Source organism: Geotrypetes seraphini, chromosome 10 (genome assembly GCF_902459505.1).
Source record: "Geotrypetes seraphini chromosome 10, aGeoSer1.1, whole genome shotgun sequence".
NCBI classification, from domain to species: domain Eukaryota; kingdom Metazoa; phylum Chordata; class Amphibia; order Gymnophiona; family Dermophiidae; genus Geotrypetes; species Geotrypetes seraphini.
In genome coordinates this window covers 128,399,221-128,424,142 of record NC_047093.1, presented here as the reverse complement: position 1 = coordinate 128,424,142, position 24,922 = coordinate 128,399,221, and the positions used below count along the sequence as shown (strand labels likewise).

Here is a 24,922-nt window from a genome sequence, read left to right as displayed (position 1 = left end):
GCAAAAAGGGTGGGATATGGAAAGAGAGATAGAAAGCAATTGCACCAATTACTAGAGGCTTGGTATGTTGTAGGTATCTTGCTCCTCCAATACCCCTTTGATACTGACTATACTCAGAAGTACATAGTTCATATTCTAGGATCGATATCTGGTTGGTGATTAAAGACCTACTCTCATTGCGATCCAGGAAGTGGATACACGGTGTCTCCCAGCGAAGGCACAGAGTCAACAGCAGAACAGCTGATGTCTATAATCAAGAGAGCAGAGACAGTATCAGCTCCCATGGAGGCTTCCTTGAATGATATCTGGCAACTGCTGCAACAAATGGAGACTAAAATGTCCAAGGCCACAGAAGAGGTAACTAATATTACAACTAAGTTGGATACCTTAACTAAGACTGTGGACTCGATGAAAATGGAGTTTTCAGGCCAGGCCAGGCAAACACAGGAAGAGATACTACATTTACAGCAGTTTGAAGCAGCTACAATTAAGGATAATACCTTAATTCATAGGAAACTTGAACAGATAGAAAATTATAATCAGCGGTTAAATCTTCGTTTCCTGAATTTTTCTATGGTCCTAGGTGTTCTACCTATTGATTTTCTTAAGATATATTTATCTGAGAACTTAAACATTTCCTTAAATAATATCCCTCCAATTAACAAAATTTATTATTTGCCAAGTAGAAAGGCTCTACAAAAGGATTCAGGAAAAAAGAATGGTCAAGAGAATCAGATTGATTTTGAAAATGTGTCTTTACTTCCTAAACAAACTAACAGCTGACATGGAAAGAGCTACTCTTGGTGTCTTTTGTTTTTGAATAGGATGCTATAAAATGATTTTGAAATTACACTTTAAGAATTCTCAGAAATTATTTGGGGGGGGTGTCAGAAAATATGGTTGTATCCCGATGTTTTTAAAACTACTCAGGAAGGAAGGATTTTCTTTCCCTACGTCAAGAGACAATTAATTTAGGTGCTACATTTCTTCTTGCGCATCCCCTGTAAGTGCCATGGTTAGATACTTGGGTGTTAAATATACGTTTTATTCTCCAGAACATCTGAAGCAGTTCCTAGATATTAGGAAAATCGTCAAGGAATGATTGGAAAAGGGGACTTTTTTTGAATAATTTAGTCGTTGATTCACACTAAGCTTTTTCCTCAAATTATTTGTATTTAATTTCTCCTTGTAATATACGTTGACAACCCCTACTGTTATTGTGATCTAAGAAAGGGGATTAAGATTTGGTTATATTATAAGAAATTTTCTTTTTTGAATAATTTTCCTTCTCTGTGTTTCATGTAGCAAGATGTGAATTCTTGTGAATTTTATTTGAAAGTTACAAATAAACAAACAAAAAAAACTCCTACTCTCAGTAGTGGATAATTCTTCTATTGAGACCAGAGTATGTGGTCAGACCATGATTTGGTTTAAATTTAAACTCCAGCCCTCTAATAAGGGGCAAAGATTTTGGAGACTGGATGATAATCTGCTCTTGGTGCCCAATAATGTACATCAAATTGAGAATGATTTAAAGGAGTATTTTGAATTTAATAGTCATCAAAATCTTTCCAATGGTGTTTTGGGAAGGGTTGAAAGTGATGCTGCAGGATAAGATAATAAGATTAGGAGCTCACATAGGGAAGGCTAGGTTCCAACAAATGGGAGAAAATTTGGCTTCAAATTTATTAATTAGAACAAAGATATAAGGGGGAAGGGGCAGCTTAACCCTGCAGAAAATTTGCAATTTTAGAACTCTAAAGTACGCAAGAGCTCTAGAATAAAAGACATGACAAAGAGATATGGGGAACTCCCCGAAACCAAGTTTCTGATCTGCTCATATAATGTTATAGCAGCCAACATGAAACGGTAATGTATAAATGAAGGAACATTTACCATTGAACAGTAAAACAAATCAAATAAAAGCAACATCTCGACTATTAGTGGAGCTCAATTATCTCTTTAAATTCTGTTTACAAACTGATTCTGAACCCATAGTCCAACTGAAGTCTTAGCTATGGAGAGGACCATGAAGCATAAAGCAGAAACAGGCGCATCAGAAATTATTGGGTGGGAGGTTCAACATACCATTCCTATCTACTGGAAAAGATTATCAAGGTAAGAACCTAGTATCTTTTTCCAGTGCAATAGGAATGGTATGCTGAACTTTAGGCTGGTGGTTGGCTGGAACTGAAGACCATAGAGGTAGTTAGTAATTTATTTTAAAAAAAAAAAATTGCTTAAAAAAAATTAGGTACTTTGAAGTTTACTAAATGAACTTGTGGACTTATGGTGAACTTTAGGGACATACATACCTATGCGGTCCCTGAAGTCCCAGGTGGAAGAGATAAGCCTGATTTCAGCACTAAAGATCCAAAAGAGAAATCCTCTTGCACTGCCACATCCACCCTATAGAATTTAGAGAAGGTGTGTAGGGTAGACCATGTCACAGATCAACATATCTCCTTCAGAGGGATCATCCTTGATTCCGTCCAAGAGGAGGCTACTCCTCTGGTCAAATGTGCTTTCTTTTTTTTTTTTTGTTTTAAATCTTTATTCATTTTTTTGTGTTACAACAAGTGTTACAAATAAACTCAATAGAAACTTAAATACACACTTGACTAACTCATATATTAATATCAAGTATAACATTAATATAATAATCCCCTGTCCCACCCTCCTTCCCAACCAATAATACATAAATCAATTTTATTGTACATTTTTTAAATATTAATTTAGTATGTAATAATCAAAATTGAAAAACCCACCCCATTTCCCTCTTAACAATTATCTTATCATGGGAAAAGTTCATTAGAGAAATCATGTTAACGGTCTTCAGATGTTTCCAGTGTTATTTATGGGAAAAATTATCCTTCTTTACAAAAATCGGTTAATGGTCCCCATATTTTTTTAAATTTATTCATGTATCCTTTGTGTGTTGCAATAGCGAGTTCCATTTTATATATGTGGCATACCGAATTCCACCAGAACATATAGTTCAATCTATCATGTTGTTTCCAATTGAATGTAATTTGTTGTATTGCAATTCCAGTTAAAATAAATAAAAGTTTGTTATTACTGGATGAAATTTGGCTTTTTGCTCTCATAGTTGTTCCAAATAATATAGTATCATATGTCAAGGCTACTGGATTTTCTAACATTCTGTTAATTTGGGGCCAAATTGATTTCCAGAATGATAGGATAAATGGACAAAAGAATAAAAGATGATCTAATGTCCCAATTTCAATATGACAGTGCCAGCATCTATTAGATCTTGAACTATCTATTTTTTGTAAACGAGTAGGGGTCCAAAAAGCTCTATGAAGAAGAAAAAACCAAGTTTGTCTCATAGATGCTGACACCGTACATTTTAGCCTCCAAGACCAAAGTTGTGGCCATTGAGATGCACTAATTTGGTGTTTTATCTCAATGCTCCAAATGTCTCTAAGACCATTTTTTGGTTTTTTATTTATATATCCGGATATTAATTTATACCACTGTGCGGCTTTGTGACCTATTGAGTCCATCTGGAAACATAAGAATTCCAAACTGTGATATTTAGCGAGATCTTTCCATTCAGGGAACCCTTTCTGAATAGATTGCTTCAATTGCAACCATTTAAAATATTGTGTTTTATTGAGACCAAATTTTTTTTGCAATTGTGAAAACTCCAGCAATTTATCATTTTTAATTACATCATCCAAAGTGCGAATGCCTGCTATCATCCAATGTTTCCAGATGACTTTAAAACCGCCAATTTTGATCTTGGGGTTTAGCCATATAGTTTGGTTGGTTGATTTACTAATTGGAATTTGAGTAAGATTACTTATGTATTTTAGAGTTTTCCAGGTATCCATAAATATTTTATGATCTTTGTATAACCTTGGCATTTTGATACTAATTACATGATTAAGACGTAATGGAAACATAAGCCTCCATTCTAGCCAAAACCAGTCTGGAATATTATCTGTGGGTTCTGGGAGGATCCAATACATACCATGACGTAAGATATAGGCTTGATGATACCTATAAAAGTTGGGAAAATTTACCCCTCCCTCTTTAATTGGTTTTTGTAATGACGCTAGAGCAATTCTTGGTTTTTTATTAAGCCATATAAATTTTGTCAAAGTCCTATTTATTTTTGTATAAAACGAATCTTGAAAGAAAACTGGTATCATCCCCATTTGGTAACATACTACCGGTAAAATCATCATTTTTACAGTTTGTACTCTTCCCCACCAAGATAAATGCAAAGGATTCCATTGCTCACACATTTCTGTTACTTTTTGTAATAAGCATTTTTCATTAATTTTCATTGTTTCATCTACTGTTTTTGTTATCAAAATTCCAAGGTATTTAATATATTCTTCCTTCCAAACAAAAGGGAATGTATCAAATAAACCTTTTGTACAATGTATATTTAGTGGAAGAATTTCTGATTTATTCCAATTAATTTTATATCCTGAAAAATTTCCAAATTTCTCAATCAATTCAAGTAGATGTGGAATGGTGGATTCTGGATTCTTCAGATATAGTAATAAATCATCTGCGTAAGCAGATATCTTATATTCTTTATCTGAATGAGGTATACCCTGTATCTCCTTAGCTTGTTTGATAGCTAATATTAAGGGTTCTAAAACAATATCAAACAGCAAAGGGGATAAGGGACATCCTTGTCTAACTCCTCTCTGTAGATTAAATTTTTCTGAAAACGTATTATTAATATATAGTCTAGCAGAAGGGGAGCTATACATTGTTTGTATCATTTGTATAAATCCAGGACCTATACCAAACCATTCCATTGCTTGATACATAAAAGGCCATTCTACTCTATCAAAGGCCTTTTCTGCATCTAATGAAATTGCAAAAGTAGGTTCATTCATTTTCTTTGTTAAATATAACATATGGAATGTTAATCTGGTATTATGAGATGAATGTCTTTGAGCAACGAATCCTGTTTGATGCATACCTATTATATGGGGGAGAGCTTTAGCTAATCTTAGCGCAAGTATTTTTGCTAATAATTTTCCATCTACATTTATTAAAGATATTGGTCTATAGTTTGATACCAAAGTGGGATCTTTATTGGACTTTGGCAAAACAATAGTCAAAGATTCTGCTATAGTGCCTTTAATACAACCTTTATTGAGTTGATATTGATAAAGATTTAATAAATAGGGTAATAAAAAGTTTTGAAATGTTTTATAAAATTCCACTGTATATCCATCACCACCTGGAGCGGATCCAACTCTAAGAGACTTCAAAGCTGTTCCTATTTCTTTTTGTGATATTGGTTCTTCCAAACTTCGTTTTATATGTTCAGGAATTTTTGGACCCTCTAACATTTTTAAAAATTCAAAACCATCTTTTTCTTTATTTAGATAATTTTCGGAAGAATAAAGAGATTTATAGAATTTTAAGAATTGTTTTAAAATAGGTTCAATTTGTGTATATGTATTTCCATTTTCATCTTTTATTGCTATTAATTTTGTTTTTCTTTTTTTCGCTTTAAGATAGTTTGCCAATATTCTTCCTGATTTGTTTGAATTACCATAGTACAATGTTTGTTGAGAAAATAAATCTTTCCTAATCATCTTAGATGAGATTTCATTATATTTACCTTTTAATTTTAATAATTCTTGTTGAATAGAATATTCCCATTTTTCTATAAGTTTTGATTCTAAATTTTTAATCTCTTTTTCTAAGATTAAAAATTGTTTTTTAATTTGTTTTTTTAGAAAAGCCGAATAAGAAATTATTTGTCCTCTAATGGTTGCCTTAAAGGCATCCCATAGAGTTTCTCTATTAATATCATCTTTATCATTTATTTGAAAAAATTCTTTCATTTTTGTTAGAAGATTTTCACAAAAATTTTTGTCAACCAACAATGTACTATCCATTTTCCAAATTGGTCTGTTATTATTTTGATCTGTAGTTTTAATTTTGATCCACACTCCACCATGGTCAGATAGAATAATTGGATCAATGGCTGCTTGTGTCACTTGATGTACAAGATGTTTTGAAGTAAAGATATAATCTATTCTTGAAAAAGAATTGTGAACATGAGAACAGAAAGAAAATTCCCGACCATCAAAATGAAGTATTCTCCATATATCTATTAAATCGCAAGATTGAATCAAATTATCTAGTCCCATAGATTTCATAACTCTACCTGGGTTTTTATCTAATAAAGGATCCATTACAGCATTGAAGTCCCCTGCTACTATAAGATTTGAAGTAGCCAGTGGTATGATCAGTTGTTGAAGAGTTTTAAAGAATTCATTTTGGTTCGAATTAGGGGCGTATATATTGATTAACGTCATGGTAGTATTTCCCATATTCATTTCCACCATTATCCATCTTCCATGATTATCTGAAGCTTTTAGTTTAAATGAAGCAGAGCATTTTTTGTTAATTAAAATAGCAACACCTGCCTTTTTCCCTATAGCTGGTGAGAAAAAACACTGTTTGACCCAGCCTCCTTCTAGCTTTTTAGATTCTATATGTGAGAGGTGGGTCTCTTGTATAAGGCATATATCAGCATCTTGTCTCTTTAAAAATGATAGGGCTTTTTTCCTTTTTATCATATGATTTAGACCGTTAACATTTAAAGACATAATTTTAATATCCATTTATTTTTAAATTTTCAGGTATTAAATTATGTATATTTTCCCAATGTTTTAAGTATTTCATTTCTCTTTTTTCCTTTATTCCCATGATTTCCTTATATATTTCCCTTTTATTCCCTCCCATCCCTCTTATCCCTCCCTTCCCCCCCTTATTAATTACGAAAACTTGGATACGCAGGTTGAGGTTAGATTTAGATAACTCCCACAAGCTATTAATAATTATCTTAAGTACTACCATTTTTTCCCCTATTTTTGTATATTTTCTTTTATTTTATTATTAATTATAAGAATAAATAAAAAGTTTTCATTCTTATGTATTGAAAGATTATTTTCTGTATTTGTATATCTTTAAATCCATAAGAATGATTATATTAAATCAATTATATCTAATAACATTTCAATTACTATTCATTTCTTTTCAGGTGGTAGAACATAAAATTTGCGTTTCAGATTTATTCTTTTCATATATTTCGTATTGAAATACATTTTAATGTATCTGAAACGCAAAATTAAACCTGAAGTACCACCTTTAACCGGAAATACAACAAACCAATCACTTCATCTTTTTTTTTTTTTTTTTTTTTTTTTTATAATATTCTTTGTGATTGAAGGATGATTTTCTTTCTCACTATTACTCTGCTTTCAAAATTTCGGATTCAATCAGTACATTTTTAAGTTTGTTGAAGAAAATTTCTTCGTCGTCATTTGAGTTCAGAGATGTGTTTCAAATCATTTACGTTCCTGCCATTCAGTTTATTCTATTTATTCTGAATAATTTTTATATTTTTCAGTTTTCTTGTTTTCTATGGAGAATGTTGCAAGTTGTTTAAGTCTTTAATTTGATCCTTGTGTGTTCTTTTTCCATTGCTTTCCGTTTTGATCTATCTTTAATCGTCAATAGACTTTAGTATGAACCCATTAATTGTTCTTTAGATTGTCATAGGTTGCTCAGTTTGATTTATAAATTCCTGTAGTTTTTCTGGATCTGTAAAGTTTTGCGTTTTGTTAGCAACGGTAACCTTCATAATTGCCGGGTACAGGAGCCCAAATCTAGCTCCTAGAGATCTTAGTTGTGGTCTCATGTCTAAGAATTGTTTTCTTTTTTTTGCTGTTTCTTTTGCAAAGTCCGGGACAATGTATATTTTTGAATCTTGGCATTTAAGATTTTTGATTTCCTTGGCTAATTGGCATATTTCAATTGCTTGTTGGTGTCTTAAAAGTTTGAAAATTAAAGTTCTTGGACCTGTTTGAGTGTTATTTCTTTGTGTTGGAATCCTATGGGCTCTTTCAATTTCCAGTTCCGTTTTAAATTTCAATGGTAGTATTTTAGGTAGAAATTTTTCAAGAAATGCAATCGGATCATTCTTTTCCACTCCTTCAGGTAATCCGATTATTCTTAAATTATTCCGTCTTTCACGATTCCGGCTGTCTTCAAGATTTTTTTTTATCTCTGTTATTTCTTTCCATATGATTTTGCTGTGATTCATGTCTGTATTTAATTGTTCTGTAATATCTTCTAATGTTGAAATTCTATTCTCAGTAATGTCCACTCTTTTAGTTAGGATTGCAGCATCTTCCATTGCTTTTTGTAGTTTTTTGTTACTATCTAAGACAATTTCTTTTATTTGTCTTAGTTCTTCCATAACATCCAGATTTTTTTCTGTTGGTAATGGGATTTTAGAGGGTGTACCTGGCTCAGGTTTCGACCTCTTATTGCTTCCTGATGTTCCAGCTCCTAAGTCAGCTTTATTTTGTTTAGTTGAAGTCATATTTCAATATATATTTTAGTTTCTTTAAAATATTTGGTAGTAATTCTTTTTAATATATTTTTAATATATTTGCTTATAAGGAGCTATTCGTTTATCCAACCATTCAACAAAGCCACTCCCCTTTTTTTTTGGTATTCTTAAAGCAACTGTAAGTTATTTGTCTTAGGCTCTATTGCAGACTCTTGTTAGCATCTATCCTGAAAAAATTTGCAGCCTTCTTGTTCTAGCTCTCCTCTTACAAGCCCAATCGCAGCTTTTACTGAGGAGAGCAATATTCCATCCAATATGTTTACTTTAATCTTTCAATGTGGATGTATATGTATTTCAGTGTCTCTCAACTGTCACAACTGTCTCAATGTCACTTTTCTTCAGGTCAAAGAAATTACCAATCCTTTTATTTGACCTTCCTCAGAGCCCAAAAACCTATAGTCTCTTATATCTGAATCTCTTGAATTATAGCAGGAGAGATTAACATTTATAGTAATCCTTCAGTTTATTTTTGAAGTTGGCAGCAAGGAAATAGTTAAAAAAAAAAAAAAAACCGTTGCCAAGTAGCTTTTACTGCAGATCTCTCTTCATTTCCAGCAGAGGACAGCTATTTCAAAGCCCATTCCCTGATTTAAACAGGCATCAGGCATTTCAAAAAACTAATCATTGTCATTAGGCAGATCCAGACTTTGTAGAAATTTCTTTTTTTTTTTTCCGATTCAAGATGGCCGCGGTCGTGGTGCACCGAGCAACTGCCTGTTAACCCCCACCTTCGGGAAATCTTTCCTCTTGCTCTCTGCCAGAGATCGTGCTAAAGAGGAGGGGAAGGAAAGCCTCCCTGGCCTCACGGCTTCACTGGTAATTCCCTGGTAATTTTTAAAAGTGAATCTTGTTGCCTCTGCCAGGGGGACCCAATCTTGCCGATTTTGCTGTTTTTTTTTTTTCAGCGGAGACCCGATCTTACCGGCTCTGTCAGCAGGGATCTGATCTTGCCACCTTTATCAGCGGGACCTGATCTTGCCGGCTTTATCTGGGGGACCCGATTTGCTATTTTTGCCAGCGGAGACCCGATCTTACCGGCACTGTCAGCAGTTGAGACGGATTCAGCCCTCCACACCTCGTTTCTCAAATAACAACTAGCACAGATTTTTTTTTTCGATCCAAGCAATCGCGGCGCTCCGAGCAACCGCCCGCAGAATCCCACTCGGGAAACCTCTCCTCCGGCGCTTCACACCGCCGAACTCAGATCGTGCCAAAGGGGAAAGGAAGCCTTGAATCAGTCTCCTCAGGCAATATCCAAGACGGACTCATCCCTCCACACCACACCTCATCTCCCGGAAAGAAAAACGGCACTTTAACTCCCAACTCTCACTCAAAACGGCACCCCTTTCTCTCCCACTCGATTTAAAGAGGAAAACTTTAATTTAAATGTAAAATCTTGCTTTTTTTGTAGTTTTTTCTTGAAAATTAAGCCTGTTTATATGGAGCTGTTTCTTCACCCAACCGTCATCGTTCGCGTCCAAGCCACGCCCCCTGGTCAAATGTGCTTTCAATAACACCAGCAGTTGTTTGCCACAGACAATGTAGATGGAGGAGATTGCTGTCTGAATCCACTGAGAAATGGTGGCCTTGAAGGCTGGTCTGTCTCGGGTTGACTCTTTGGTTAGGACAAAGAGATGGTCCAATAGACAAAACTCTGTCACTTCCAAGTAATGCAACAGAACTCTGTGGATGTCAAGCAGCTTTAAAGCCTTGTCTTTCTTCTTAGAACCTGTAGGTTGAAAGGCTGGTAGGCTGACTTCCAGATTGATGTGAAATGCTGAAACAACCTTTGGCAAAAAGGAAAGTACTATACACAAGGTCACTCCAGTTTCTGTGATCCTTAGAAACAGTTCCCTCCACGACAAAGCTTGCAATTCTAAGACACTTCTGGTTGAGGTAATTGCAACTACCATGTTTCCCCGAAAATAAAACTCTTGTCTTATATTAATTTGGGGCTCAAAAATGCATTAGGTCTTATTTTCAGGGTAGGTCTTATTTTTTTCATGTACAATGATCATCTCTCCCTTCTTCTCCTCCATACCAATTCTTCCTTTTTCTCCCCCACATGTGCAGCATCTTTCCTCCCTCTCACCCATCCCCTTATGCCTTCCCTCTGCAGCATCTTTCTGTCCTTCATTCCCTCCCATCCCCCCCATGCAGCAGAACCTTTGCACAGCATCTTTCTATCCCTCCCTCCCGTCCAGAACCTTTGCACAACATCTTTCTTTCCCTCCCCCCATCCCTTGTGCAGCAGAACCCTTGCAAAAACTGACGGCAGCCATTCAGCAAGCAGTGCAGAGCCAGGCTGGATGCCAAAAAGATTGCAACTGCCTTGCACTGCTGGAGATTCGAGGAGGCAGCCGGCAGTCGTCCAGCGAGGGATGTATTTAAGGGGGGATTTAAAAAAGGTACCAGGGGGGATGATTTTAAAGGTTTAGATAGGCTGCCCCATTTAAGTAAGCCGCGCGCCATAGGCAGGTTTGTAAAACCCATGTATAGGCCATAGCCTACATATGTGGAAATATGGTATATATCTTTTATTCATGTTATTTTTATTTTGTAGTTGTGCTGAGCATTAGTACATTTGGTAAAAATGTGTGCGCGCCATTGTCACTCTTCTTTGTGGTATGAATGTATTTATATTTGGCTACCTACTTGCAGCATGCTTTTAAAAATTTTTATTCACATCTACACTCTCCTTTTGTATGGATGTAGCCACTCAGAATGCTTTTGTGATTGATGTATTTATTATCGAGTGACAATGTGCGCCATTTAATTTCTTAATGATGATTTTAGAATTATCTTGTTTTATAATTTTGCTATAGTCTTAATTTTTGTGCTTTACCATATTGGCTTCACTTTAAAATGCATGTATATATATGTTCACTGTTCATGCATACAAGATATTTATTTGGACCCTTTTTGATTTCCATGTTTGTTACAGTTTATTTGTATGTACTTCTATTTTATACTTTTAGCAGCCCGTATATGGGCAAAATGTGGCCCAAGTCAGCTATTTTAAAGGATATTTTTGTCTATGCATTTATTTGGAATCCACTCTTCTTTTGTGTATCCTGGAAGCAGTGCCTGACCAACACCAATATGGTCACATGCAGAAACAGACCAAGGAAAGAACGTCTACTTTAATTTCCATCAGGTTTAACATCCTAAACAGAATCATCACAAATAAACCTAACTTCAAATTTCTTTCCAGAGAAGCTGACTGTGCTTTTTACTTCACTATAAAACAGTGACAAATAGAGACAGAACATTGCATTTTTGCCATTTGCCAAAAGGAAACCTTTTCCCATATCTCTTAGCTACCATAACAGCAGAGCTAGTTGGGAGGGGGAATAAAATGAAATCCCCAGGTAGCTTCAAGCCATCATACCCAAGAACAATAGTCTGAAGCACAGAAAAGGACTGCCCCATCATGGTCAATCTTTGGCCGACACTGAAAAGAAATAAAGTGACAGTACTAAAAAGCTAACATGCTATAACACCTACCTTCTTTTTTTGATATCTGAAAGGAAGTAGATCGAACAAGGGGCAGGGAAGTTCTTCTTTTCAGATTCATATCATCATATGAGGAGAAACACCTAGAAATGAGGAAACACAATTTCAAGTTTAAAGTCAGAGAACAGAAAATGTTCTCCTCTCCCTGTTCCCTCTGGCAGGCCTCCTTGAAGACCTCAAAGATCAAAAAGGCTACTCATGCTGGGGAGGCTTCCATATATGTATAGATTGAGTGGAAATTCCTACACATGAATGGAAAAGCTCTAGACTTTTACTTAGCTTTTGCCAAAAGTTCTACATAGCCACAATGACAACATCCACCTTTGTGGATTTCAACTGTCCTCACAAAATGATATTAAGAATGGGATAGAAATTGAGTGAAGCAAAGGAAGAAAGGCAAGTTAACAAGAAAGTAAATTAGAAGAAAAGTGAAAGTACCAGAGGAAGAGGCACTGTGGATCAATTTGGAAAGAGGGAATAGTGAATATATTTAAACTGGTGTGATATACACCTCCTTCACAGACAGAAGTAGATAGAGATTTAATAGTAGACATTCAGAATATCTCTAAAAAAGGGGAAGTCTTTCTAACAGGTGATTTTAACATGCCGGCTGTTGATTGGGGTATCCCTATTGTAGGGTCTTCTATTAGTAGGGAGTTCCTGGATTCTCTACAAGAACTGTTCCAGCAGTTGGTAATGGAACCCACGTAAGATGGGGTATGGTTTAATATTAAGATGGGTATAGAGAGGGCTCGTTCAAAAGCAAAGGTTCTAGACTTTAAAAAAAAAAAAACTTTGTTCGGATGGGAGGTTTACGTTAAGGAATTGTTGTCTGGGTTGGAAAGTCTGAAAGGCGTGGAAATGCGGTGAGCTATTGTAAAGGCTATAAACCTTTCTGTTAGGCAAGTAAGTAAAAGAAAGAGGAAAAGAAGGCCGTTTTGGTTCTCAAAAGTAGTAGCTGAGAAGATAAGGATTAAGAGGTTAGCTTTCATAAACTACAAGAGATTGCAGAAAGAGGAAGACAGGCAAAAATATCTAGAAAAGTTAAGAGAGGCTGGTTGTGTAGTCAGGAAAGCAAAGAAGCAAATGGAAAAAAAAAATAAGATGACACTGTAAAACGGGGAGACAAGACTTTTTTTTTTAGATATATTAATGATAGGAAGAAGTGCAAAAGTGCCATTGTGAGACTCAAAGTTGAAGGGGAGGAATATGTAGAAGCTGATAAAGAAAAGGCTGAATTGCTTAGGAAATAATTCTGTTCTGTGTTCATGGCTGAAGCGCCGGGAGTGGGACCACAGAAGACAAACGTGAATAGGGATGTAGGAGTAATAGACCTTGATCGATTTTCAGAGGGTTGTGTTCGTGAGGAGCTAGCTAAAATAAAGGTAGACAAAGCGAAGGGGCCGGATGGTGTACATCCAAGGGTGCTGAAAAAACTTAGGAAAGTTCTGGTAGCTCCGCTGACTGACCTTTTCAACGAGTCTCTAGAGTCGGGAGTGGCACTGGAGGATTGGCGAAGGGCGGATGTGGTCCATCTCTACAAAAGTGGAAGTAAGGAAGTAGTAGGGAATTACAGGCCGGTAAGTCTGACTTCTGAGGTAAGCAAATTAATGGAAACGCTTTTAAAACAGAGAATGATAAAGTTTCTGGAATCCTATGGATTCACTAGAGGTAGGTCTTATCAGACAAATCTGATCAATTTCTTTGACTGAGTGACCAGAGAATTGGATAGAGGATGTGCGCTAGATGTGGTGTATTTAGATTTTAGCAAAGCCTTTGACAGTGTTCCACACAGACGTCTAATAAATAAACTGAGTGTCCTTGGGATGGGTCCCAAGTGACGGGTTGGGTCAGGAACTGGTTGAGTGGACGGCAAGAGGGTAGTGATCAATGGAGATCACTCTGAGGAAAGGGATATTACCCAGTGGTGTGCCTCAAGGTTCTGTTCTTGGGCCTGTTCTTTTTAACATATATATAAGTGATATTGCTAAAGAGTTGTCGGGTAATATTTTCCTCTTTGCAGATGATACCAAAATCTGCAATAGAGTAGACATGCCGGATGGTGTGAATAACATGAAGAAACACCTGGCGAAGTTTGAAGAATGGGATGAAATTTGGCAGCTAAATTTAATGCTAAGAAATGCAAGGTCATGCATTTGGGCTCCAAAAACCAGAGGAAACAGTACAGTTTAGAGGGTGAAGAACTTATGTGCACGACAGAAGAGCGGGACTTGGGTGTGATTGTATGTGATGATCTTAAGGTGGCCAAACAGGTTGAAAAGGTGACGGCGAAAGCTAGAAGGTTGCATAGGGAGAGGTATGGCCAGTAGGAAAAAGGAGGTATTGATGCCTCTGTATAAGACTGTGGTGAGACCTCATTTAGAATATTGTATACAATTCTGGAGGCCACATCTTCAAAAAGATATAAAAAGGATGAATGCGGTCCAGAGGAAGGCTATTAAAATGAGGTGTGGTCTTCGTGATAAGGCGTATGGGGACAGACTTAAAGATCTCAAACTGTATACTTTGGAGGAAAGGCAGGAGAGGAGAAATATGATAGAGACGTTTAAATACCTACGTAATGTAAATGTGCATGAGTCGAGTCCTTTTCATTTAAAAGGAAACTCTGCAATGAGAGGGCATAGGATGAAGTTAAGAGGTGATAGGCTCCGAAGTAATCTGAGAAAATACTTTTTTACAGAAAGGACAGTAGATGCTTGGAACAGTCTCCCAAAAGAGGTGGTGGAAACAGAGATTGTGTCTGAATTTAAGAGGGCCTGGGATAGGCACTGCTGTTCAACATATATATCAATGACTTGGAAACGGGGACGAGGTGTGAAGTTATAAAATTTGCTGATGACACCAAACTCTGCAGCAGAGTTAGAAACACAAAGGAGTGCGAAGACCTGCAAAGGGACCTAAGCAAACTGGAAGAGTGGGCAAACAAATGGCAAATGTGCTTTAACATAGAAAAATGTAAGGTCATGCATATAGGGAAAAGGAACCCGAGGTACAGCTACAAAATGGGGGGAACATTGCTGGGGGAGAGTAATCTTGAAAAAGACTTGGGTGTGCTAGTGGATACAACCATGAAATCATCAGCGCAATGTGCAGCGGCCTCGAAGAAAGCTAACAGAATGCTGGGCATCATTAAGAAGGGAATTACAACCAGGACGAAGGAAGTCATCATGCCACTATATCTTGCAATGGTGCGCCCGCATCTAGAGTACTGCGTCCAATATTGGTCGCCGTACCTCAAGAAAGACATGGCGATACTTGAGAAGGTCCAGAGAAGAGCTACGAAAATGATAAATGGTATGGAGGACTGTTCATACGCTGACAGGCTGGACAAGCTGGGGCTCTTCTCCCTGGAAAAGAGGAGGCTTAGGGGGGACATGATAGAAACTTTCAAGATCATGAAGGGCATGGAGAAGGTAGACAAGGATAGATTCTTCAAACTACGGGGAACCACAGGCACAAGAGGGCACTCGGAGAAACTGGAAGGGGAGAAGTTTAGAACAAATGCCAGGAGGTTCTTCACACAGAGGGTTGTGGACACATGGAACGCACTCCCGGAGGAAGTGGTTGGGCAGAGTACGCTACGGGGATTCAAAGAGGGATTGGATGGATTCCTGAAGGATAGGGGATTGAGGGATACAGATAAGGGTAGATAAGAGTATGGAAAGAGTATAGATGAAAACAAGGGGGCTATAGGGCTAAATCAAGATAACATGACAGGTCATGGACCTGATGGGCTGCCGCGGGAGCGGACTGCTGGGTGCGATGGACCTCTGGTCTGACCCAGCGGAGGCAAATTCTTATGTTCTCAGAGAGAGAAAGATAATGGTTACTACGGATGGGCAGACTAGATGGGCCATTTGGCCTTTATCTGCCGTCATATTTCTAATAAAAAATTGTTTCAACATGAATCCCAACCAGCAAAATTCTTATATGTATTTGAAAAGATACTGTGCTAACTGAATAAATTTTGTACAGCCAACTTGTTGGTCTCAAAACAGTCAAATTAGTTGAACAGCACCAATATGTTCATCTCCATTTTACAGAAAATCTTTGATGGTATAATAGTATTAACATATACACATTTAAACGTAAGGGGTTTTTTTCCCTCTCAGATATGATCTGACTTACTGATTTTGTGTGTGTGTTTGATAAGACTTCAACATTCTCTTACATGCTCCTGAAGCAGAAATGTGCTGAAACATGGCCATTTCAAGTTTCAAAATCTGTAAGATCCAGTCCAAAAACAAAACCAGCAGACCAGCATGCAGCATAAAAATATATTATTGCAATGAACAGGACTGGAGGTGGAGCCATAGTCTCTTAAAAGGGTCCTTGTTAGCTAACATAGTAAATGACCAGTCAAATTCATTATCAATTCATGCTTGAACCAACAATTCAATAGTATTAACATTTTACTTGCTAAGTTCCACTTTAAGATATCTTTTACTTTTTCATTGTGATATATAGCGCCTGTGCTCCAAGCTTCCAATATGAACATAGTATAAGACATACCATATGCGAGTCTGATCCATCCTTGTCATTTTCAGGGCTCAGACTATAAAAATCTCATAAATAGCATGATATCAAAGGGCAAAATTTACAGATACATTTCCCAGAAAATAACACAATACTTTCATTCCATTGAATGGAAGTTATGGAGGGGTATGTTTAAAACAATAGATTCAAAGAATTTATTAGTCAAGGTAGGAAATATTTAGAAGCTACATTACCTTTTTGGACTGGCGTAGTGATTATTTTGGGGAATTTTTAAAAGGTTTTCTTTATTGGACTGAGTAATATTTCGACAGTGCTGTACACAAACCATCAACCCCAAAATAATGCAGAGAACCAAAGAAATGACAAGATAGTTCTGTCGATCAGACACCTGAAAAATAGAATGTATAATTTTCTTTAAACATAAGTGAATATAGTGATAATTTGAAATCAAAGAGAGACAGACTTACAACTTATGATCAACTTTGAACCGTCACTCAATACTATTTCAGAGCTAAAGCCAATTCTGGTTTTTATCATAATTCCAGCCTAGCAATAGAATGTAACATCTTCATGGTGCAATTCTATCAGTTTCCAAATAAAATATTACATTAGAACTACAATATGAAAAGCAGAAAATGGTTTGAAGCCGGTATTACACCTATTTGTGGATGATTTGATACTGTTCAGCTCTTGTGACTTATCATTTTACAAAACATTAGGTTGAGCTTTCTTCTTGACATGTGCAAAGGCAATCTTCTTTAATGGAAAACTAAGGGAACTTGAAAATCTGACAAACTGAGTAGAAAGGCATATTAGACACATATACTGTATATCTAGCAGTGGAAAGGAGTATTAAACCAGTCTAGTACAAAGGTTCAGCATAAAATACCACAAAAGACTGTTTTAACTTCCTTCTATTTCTGGGTTTTTGGAGGGGGGGTTAATTACAGTTTTGGGGTTTCGTTCCTAGTCCTTGACAGTGGGTTATACGAGTCCAAGTCTACTGCTCTAAGATTTTTATTTGTTTCTGGATTGGGAGGTTTGGGGTGGGAAAGGTTTGGGTTGGGATTGTTGGATCTGATGCTTTGTACTTGGGTTTCTTTCTATTGTTCTCTGAGTGTTGGCATTTGCTGGTTGACTTTTGTTTGTTTGTTTGAAAATAAAAATTGATTCAACATAAAATACCACAAAAGACTAGAACCGCTATTGAAAACAGCTTCTCTAACATTCTGTGTTATTAAAGCAAATCAATCGGCTTGTAATCCTCGTGCTCTCAAAACTTTGGAATTGTACATTAGGCCCATAAAGATCATGAAAAATTGGATATAAGAACAAGGATGACCATCAGTAAAGAGTAAAGTGGATGGGGGATTTGTATACCGCTTTTTCTGTGTATGGTTATAATCAAAGTGGTTTACATATTTTTATTGCATAGAGTGTTTTGGACCCCAGTTCGTTTACAAAAAGTAGATACTTCTAGGTCTAATAGATGCTGGCATTGTAATAAGGATGCAGGGACTTTAGATCATTTAATTTATTTCTGTCCTTGTATTAATGCCTTTTGGAAATCAATTTGGCCCCAAATTAATTTGCTATTAGAAAACTTTGTTGCCTTGTCATATGATACAATTTTATTTGGTACTTCAATGAGGTTTAAAAGTCAAATTTCAATGTCTAACAATAAATTACTATTAATATTGACAGGAGTTGCCATTCAACACATCACTAGGAATTGGAAAGACTATACAAGACTCAATTATACCTTTTGGTGGAGTTCAGTATGTTATATGTATAAGATGGAAAGAGTTCTTGCTTTACAGAATGGGAATTATGATAGGTTTAGAAAGATATGGGGGCCATTGATTGAATATTCAAATGATTAGACACCTTTAAATACTTGAAATTTTATAATAAGAAGGGATATAATACATATATGAATGAATTTTATTGATATAGGGAGGGCTGGGAGGAGGGGATGGGGGGTAATTTAAAGTATTTAAGATTTATGGTTAAGAATGTACAAGTGATTTTGTATAGTATAAGATATCATATTGTATACTTGTTAATTGAAGTGAAAATGAATAAAGAATTAAAAAAAAAAAAAAAAAAGTGGTTTACATATTTTAGACAGGTATTTCTTTTTTACAAAGTGTTAAGTGACTTGCCCAGAGTCACAAGGAGCTGCAGTGGGAATCAAACTCATAACTTCAGGGTGCTGAGATAACGGCTCTAACCACTAGGTCACTTTTCCACTCCGCAGAAAAATGGGTCCTATTGAAAAAGATTACACACAGAGCTTCCATCGTAGGTCTCCAGGAATACTAAGTACTTTTTCAGTATTGGGAGCTAAGTACAAAGGCAAAAAGCAACTTACTAGTGGCTCCAATTGCGACTGTGTGAAAACTGGTTTCAATTTAAGAAACAGTTAAAAAACTCAGTTGCTTGTTACTGCATTTTTGCGATTCATTAATTGGTATTTGAAGAAAAGAATCTGCTTAACCATATTTGTATTGTATTCTTGCGATTTATCAGTTGATAATTTGCAGAGAAGAAATTGTTTAATTATGTACCGTAGATTTCATGATATGCTTTGTTTTTATCTTATGTATGTTTGAATTGATGTAAACAGTTTAGTTTTAATTTTGTAAATGGTACAAAAAAAGTTTTAAATAATAAATAAAGAATAAACGAAACTCCACTGGCACATAGAGGGGGGAAAGCAGCAAAAGAATCTGAAGAACAGAATCTCAAAGAATTAGAGCAACAAAGAAGGAAATTGCAGGGACCATCTCATACATATATAGTGTACAGTGCTACATATATCTAGAAGTGTTATAGAAATTTGTAGTAGCAACAGAAGCAGAAAAGTTACTTCAGAAAACAAAATGAGCTCAAAACCTGGACACAGGCATGGTTTAAAGAAACAAACAAACATGGTAGATGACACAAAGACTGAAGTGGTGGTTAACTGTTGCTCTGTGCGACACGTTTGAGTCGAGGTAGATCGCCGGGGGAAAGGAGACAATACTAAAAAGCCTCAAAATCTTGGGTGGATTCCTCTTTGATGAATTTTAATATAATCTACTGACAGAATCAGCACTTCTCATTTATCCCATTGTAATACTTTGCATCTCAAACGCCATTATAGCATAAAATGTAAAGTACCTCTTGCTTCAATCCTGTTACACTTGCAGACAGATTGGAAACCAGATGTGTCATGTTGATAAGCTGAGCTTGCAGCAGTTGGATAGCCTCTGTTTGCCGCTGGTCCTAGGATAAAAATAGCTCTTGATTCCCTTTTAAGTATTAAAACTAAAGTGTAACAAGCCTGTCTTTCATCAAAATGATAACAGGACTTGCCAAATACAAAAAAAACCCTGTAACCAAGTCCTTCTCATAACCTTGTATCTGCGTACAAGGAAAAAAAAAAGTGTTTAGCAATAAAATAATGATATTGAGTGTCTGTGTTCCCCCATTATAAAGTGGGTTGCTAGTACAAAAAATTGACAAAGAAATAGTTATATGTTATGTTATACTGTATCTGTGTTTTCTCACTTAACCAGTTAAAATTCCAGATTTGCTCTAGTAGTGCATATAATTTTCTGCATTTTTATAAAAATCATATGTATTACATTTTTAAATCAATATAAAATATGAATATAAGTATAAAATATGAATATAAGTATGATATATTGTACTTAAAGTGTTCATGAAGAAAATCAAGTGTGTATTTATAAGATTATATGAATTTTTCTGATACACTTGTTGTAATATGCAAAACTGAATAAACAAATTTAAAAAAAAATAAAATCATACCCAATTTTATGTTAAAGGCATCTCAAAATCTGACAAAAACTGAAAATGCAAACAAGTTTCAGGATACTTTATGTTCTACATCATAATTCAAACTTTGCTACCTACACCTAGCCTTAGAGATTTCCCCATTTAGCCTTTTTTTGTATCAGTTGGGGTCAACCACAGAACCATCCATTCCCTCAAAATGAGCATTTACCTGTTCTTCTGCAATTTGTGAGGTATTCTGAAGCTTGATTATTGTTTTATTGAAAGCCTTTTGCATTTCTTCCATTTGCTTCCGGTACCTTTAAAATGCACATATATCCAATTCACATTAAGAACATCATAAGATATAAAATAAGTCTCAGTATACTGCAGTATGATCTCTCCAAGTTAGGAAACCAGACATTATAGACAGTCTCCTCATCCCCAAAGAAGAATCTCATTCCATATCAAGAAACTACATATGAAGGAAAGAAATCTAGAAATATATCAGACTCTGAGGTAAGTGAGCAGAATACAGTTCTCCCTCCGTATTCGCGGGGGTTAGGGGCAGAGTCGGCCCGTGAATAATATTTGGGCCGGTTCTGCCCCTAACCCCCACTTCCCCTGGCTATTTTAACCCCCCCCCCCCATAAGCCTTACCTGGTGGTCTAGTGGGTTTTCAGGCAGGAGCGATCTTCCCACGCTCCTGCCCCGTGCAGATCGCTCACAAGAAATGGCTGCCTTGAGCTCCCGTAGTCTCTTGAGCCATTTCCTGTGAACGATCTGCATGGAGCAGGAGCATCAGAAGATCGCTCCTGCCCCGAAGACCCACTAGACCACCAGGTAAGGCTTTGGGGGGGGGGTGGGGGGCTTACGGGCTTATAATATTCTGAAAAATGAAAATGATTTTTTTGGTTTAAAACCGCGAATAAGCAAATCTGTAGATACGGAATTCGTGAATGCAGAAGGGGAAGTGTAATCAAGCTTCTTCTATTAACCCTCATCAGCTAAGAGCACCATATTTTGGTGACATAAGGCTATTAGTGTTATGTGCAATTGTGCCCCCAATCATACCCAGGAATCTTCGCACTTAAATTATTGCTCAATATCTATCAGAATATAAGTCTTATTATAAAGATTTTCCATTCTTGAAAAATCATATTTACATTCAAGCCATATGCCCAAACGTTTTACTGGTTTTTGCTCTAATTTTACCCCATTCTAAGATTTAGCCCTTAACCTCCTTGAATCAAAATAGATCATAAGTTTTTGGAAAAATCTCCAATACAGAGCAATTTACACCAATTAAAAAATCAATTACATATTATCATCTTGTAACAATACCTTTGGCTGAGTTCTTCCAGATAACGGCTGCTGAGTGACATGTTGACTTCCAAGGCCTTGATACGGTTATTAAGCCGCATAAAGACAGATTCTTTTTGGCTAGATCCATGAACCAGATTGCCATTGGTATAGCCTAAATCTGTGGAGTTCTGCAGCTCAGCATAGAAGTCTGTCGCAGTCCTTTGTAGTCCACCTGACACAGGGATGCTCAAAAGAGAATCGTCAGGAGCCTGCTCTTCCTCTTTTATTTCCACTGCATGGGCAGACACAGTCTTTTCTGTTGCTGCTGGCAACTGTGTTTCAGAGATGCTCCCTTTCCCTTCCTTAACTGCTACATCCACCACAGAGGTGTCAAGTTCTGGTAGGGCGTCTGTCTCTGTAGCTTTTACAGTGGTGACAAGAGAGGCATCTATCTGCCCACTGCTCATAGTGTCTGTCATTTCACCAAGATGCTTTGTGTCTAAGCTTATAGTAGGCATCTCTATAGTCACCAAACTTTCAGTATTTTCTTCAGCAGGAAACTCATCACTGACCACTGGCGTGAGCACCTGTGAAATCTGTTTGGTTTCATGATGAGTTACCTCGGACACCAATGTGGTGGATATGATTTTAACTTCTGAAGTTAGATCTGAAAAGAGCGACTGAGACACAGTCTGAGGATGGCTGGGCTCCAGCTCTGCAAATATCTCCGTCTTATTTACCATGGTCTCATGCAGTCTATTGTCAAGCTGACTTACAATAATAAAGTCAGGTGAAACCGTGTCACTAACTACTTCCTCTTGGGTTGGCTCTTCTATTACAGGTTGGGTGACGTCTGTTGGTACAGCAAGAGGCTGCTGGGCTGCTTCTCGTTTCTCATCTCCTTTCTGTATGCTCTCTAACATGTTATATTGCTGTCTGTGAAGGGCCACAATTACTGAGCACCACCTAAAAAGGTACTCTGAAAAACTTGAAATGCAGCAGATTGTAGTCAGTTCACTACAGTAAAGGTCTGTCTCGGATTCAAACCAAATCAACTTTTCTTCTTCTTGTTCACCACTGCCCAACAGTGTAACTGTAGATTGTTGAGGGTCCTCTTCTTCCTCTTCCACTAACTGGACAATGGGACGCTCTTTTTCTATATCAGAGTCCAATAATTCCTTAACTGGCATCTCGCTCATATCCACCCTATAATTAGAAATTAAAAGTCAGGAATTTTGTGGTGTTCTCTCTAGGCAACGCAAAGACATCATAATTGGTCTTCATATCTTTACCCCAAAAGTGGCTTACTAATTTGGCCCCAAATTAATAAATTATTAGAAAATCATGTTGGACTCTCATATGATACAATATTATTTGATACAGCAATGAGAACTCAGAGCCCGATCTCTGCAAATAATAATAAACTTTTATTGATATTGACAGGGGTCGCCATGCAACAAATTACTCAAAACTGGAAAGACTATACTAAATTAAATTACACATTTTGGTGGAACTCAATCTGTCATATATACAAAATGGAAAAAATGACTGTGTTACAACAGGGGTATATACATAACTTTAATAAAATATGGGGGATCATTGGCAAATTTCTCTAATGATCAGATATCTTAGCACATGGATAGAATATATAAGGGGGTTAGGGAGGGTAAATCAATTTAATGTATTTAGAGCTAGAATACTGATAAAAAGGGGGTTCTTTATAGTATAAGAGTAATTGAATGTAATTCAAGTGTTATGAAATAATTGTATTTAATATGTATTTTTCACTTGATGTAAGAAATAAAAAGGAATAAAGAATTAAAAAAAAAAAAAAAAAAAGAAATACCCCAGTTTTGAAGACATAAACCCATATCATGACTGATAGTTTTGTGATATCCACTATCACTGGGTTAACCAAAGGGCCTTTTGAATTTGCCATTTACCTAATAACTTGTAATTTCATGGCCATTCATTTATGATTGCTTTTCAGCCAGCAAGTCCTTCAATTTCTGTTGTTCTGCTAGTATAGCTGGAGCCAAAGGATATAACACCTTACTTCTAAACATTCCTTTTCCCCACGCCAGTTTCCAAATATTAAAATGAAGCATCTATGGTAAAGAAATTACTTACACAGGCAAGTAATCTGGAGTTGGTTCAAGCATTTTTGGGGTATCTGTGAAAGTAACTGAGGCTGCGGCTGTGGCAGTGGTAGAGATAATGGCAGTGGCATTCTCTGGCATGCTGGAATTCCCTATGGATGGAGTAAAACATAATCTATGATCAAGAAGAAGCCAAATTCCTGTTAAAAAAACTTAACAGCAAGCAATAACTACAATAAATTTAACAATGGGGGTATTTTATAAGCAACTTGAGCATGTAGAACAGTGTTAGTACACTCAAGTATGCAACTATTTAACTAGTCCAAGGCCACACATGCATAGAAGTAGTTTCTAGGAAAATGTCTATTTTTAAAAAAATATGATGTAAGGAAATTCCAGTACTGTATCTACAAAATATATGAATAAGCACAGATTTTTTACTAGTACAGTTAAACCTCGGTTTGCGAGTGTTTTGCAAGACGAGCAAATCGTGCCTCGCAAACCAAGTTTGTCAATCAAATCCAGTAAACATGGGATGGTTGCCTCAGGATTCCTCAAATGAAGCAGTATATCATCCGCATATGCAGATACTCCTTTCCAGAATGTGGAATACCTTGAATCTCCCTTACCTGTTGAATAGCTAATATCAAGGGTTCCAGTACTATATCAAAAAGCAAAGGAGACAAAGGACAACCCTGTCTAACCCCCCTTTGCAATTTAAAACCTTCCGAGAAATTATTATTAATATATAATCTAACAACAGGAGAACTATACAAGGTTTTAATCATAAGAACATAAGAAACGCCTTCGCCGGATCAGACCCTAGGTCCATCTATTCCGGCGACCCGCACACGAACCAATACCAAACCACTCCATGGCCTGATACATAAAGGTCCATTCTATCCTATCAAAAGCTTTCTCTGCATCCAAAGACACAGAGAAGGCCGGATAATTCATGTCTTTTGTTAAGTATAACATCTGAAAGGCCAGTCTGGTATTATTGGAAGAGTGTCTGTGAGCAACAAAACCTGTTTGGTGCATACCAATTATATAAGGAAGAGCCTTAGCCAAACGCATGGCCAATCTTTTAGCTAAAAGTTTACCATCTACATTGATTAAAGAAATAGGCCTGTAATTTGAAACCAACACAGGATCTCTATTTGGCTTAGGCAAAACAATCATTAACGACTCTGCCATAGTGCCTGAAATACAACCTTTATTCAGTTGATTCTGATATAAATTAAATAAATAAGGTAATAGGGTAATTTGGAATGAT

At 36.5% G+C, this 24,922-nt stretch overlaps 1 protein-coding gene across 4 annotated transcripts in view; it reads right to left on the bottom strand.

Moving 5' to 3' along the window:
- SUCO (SUN domain containing ossification factor) overlaps positions 1-24,922 on the bottom strand; it is a 117,503-nt gene that overhangs the window by 18,793 nt on the left and 73,788 nt on the right. For 3 of the 4 annotated variants that reach the window (XM_033960959.1, XM_033960960.1, XM_033960961.1), the window contains 6 exons: positions 23,678-23,798; positions 21,587-22,753; positions 20,475-20,562; positions 19,628-19,732; positions 16,696-16,850; positions 11,936-12,027 (listed from right to left, as the gene is read on the bottom strand). In XM_033960959.1, the coding sequence (XP_033816850.1) occupies positions 11,936-12,027; positions 16,696-16,850; positions 19,628-19,732; positions 20,475-20,562; positions 21,587-22,753; positions 23,678-23,798 (1,728 nt within the window). Of the gene's footprint in view, positions 1-2,315; positions 2,410-11,935; positions 12,028-16,695; positions 16,851-19,627; positions 19,733-20,474; positions 20,563-21,586; positions 22,754-23,677; positions 23,799-24,922 lie in introns of all 4 variants that reach the window. The other variant, XR_004540875.1, reaches the window with a different exon arrangement.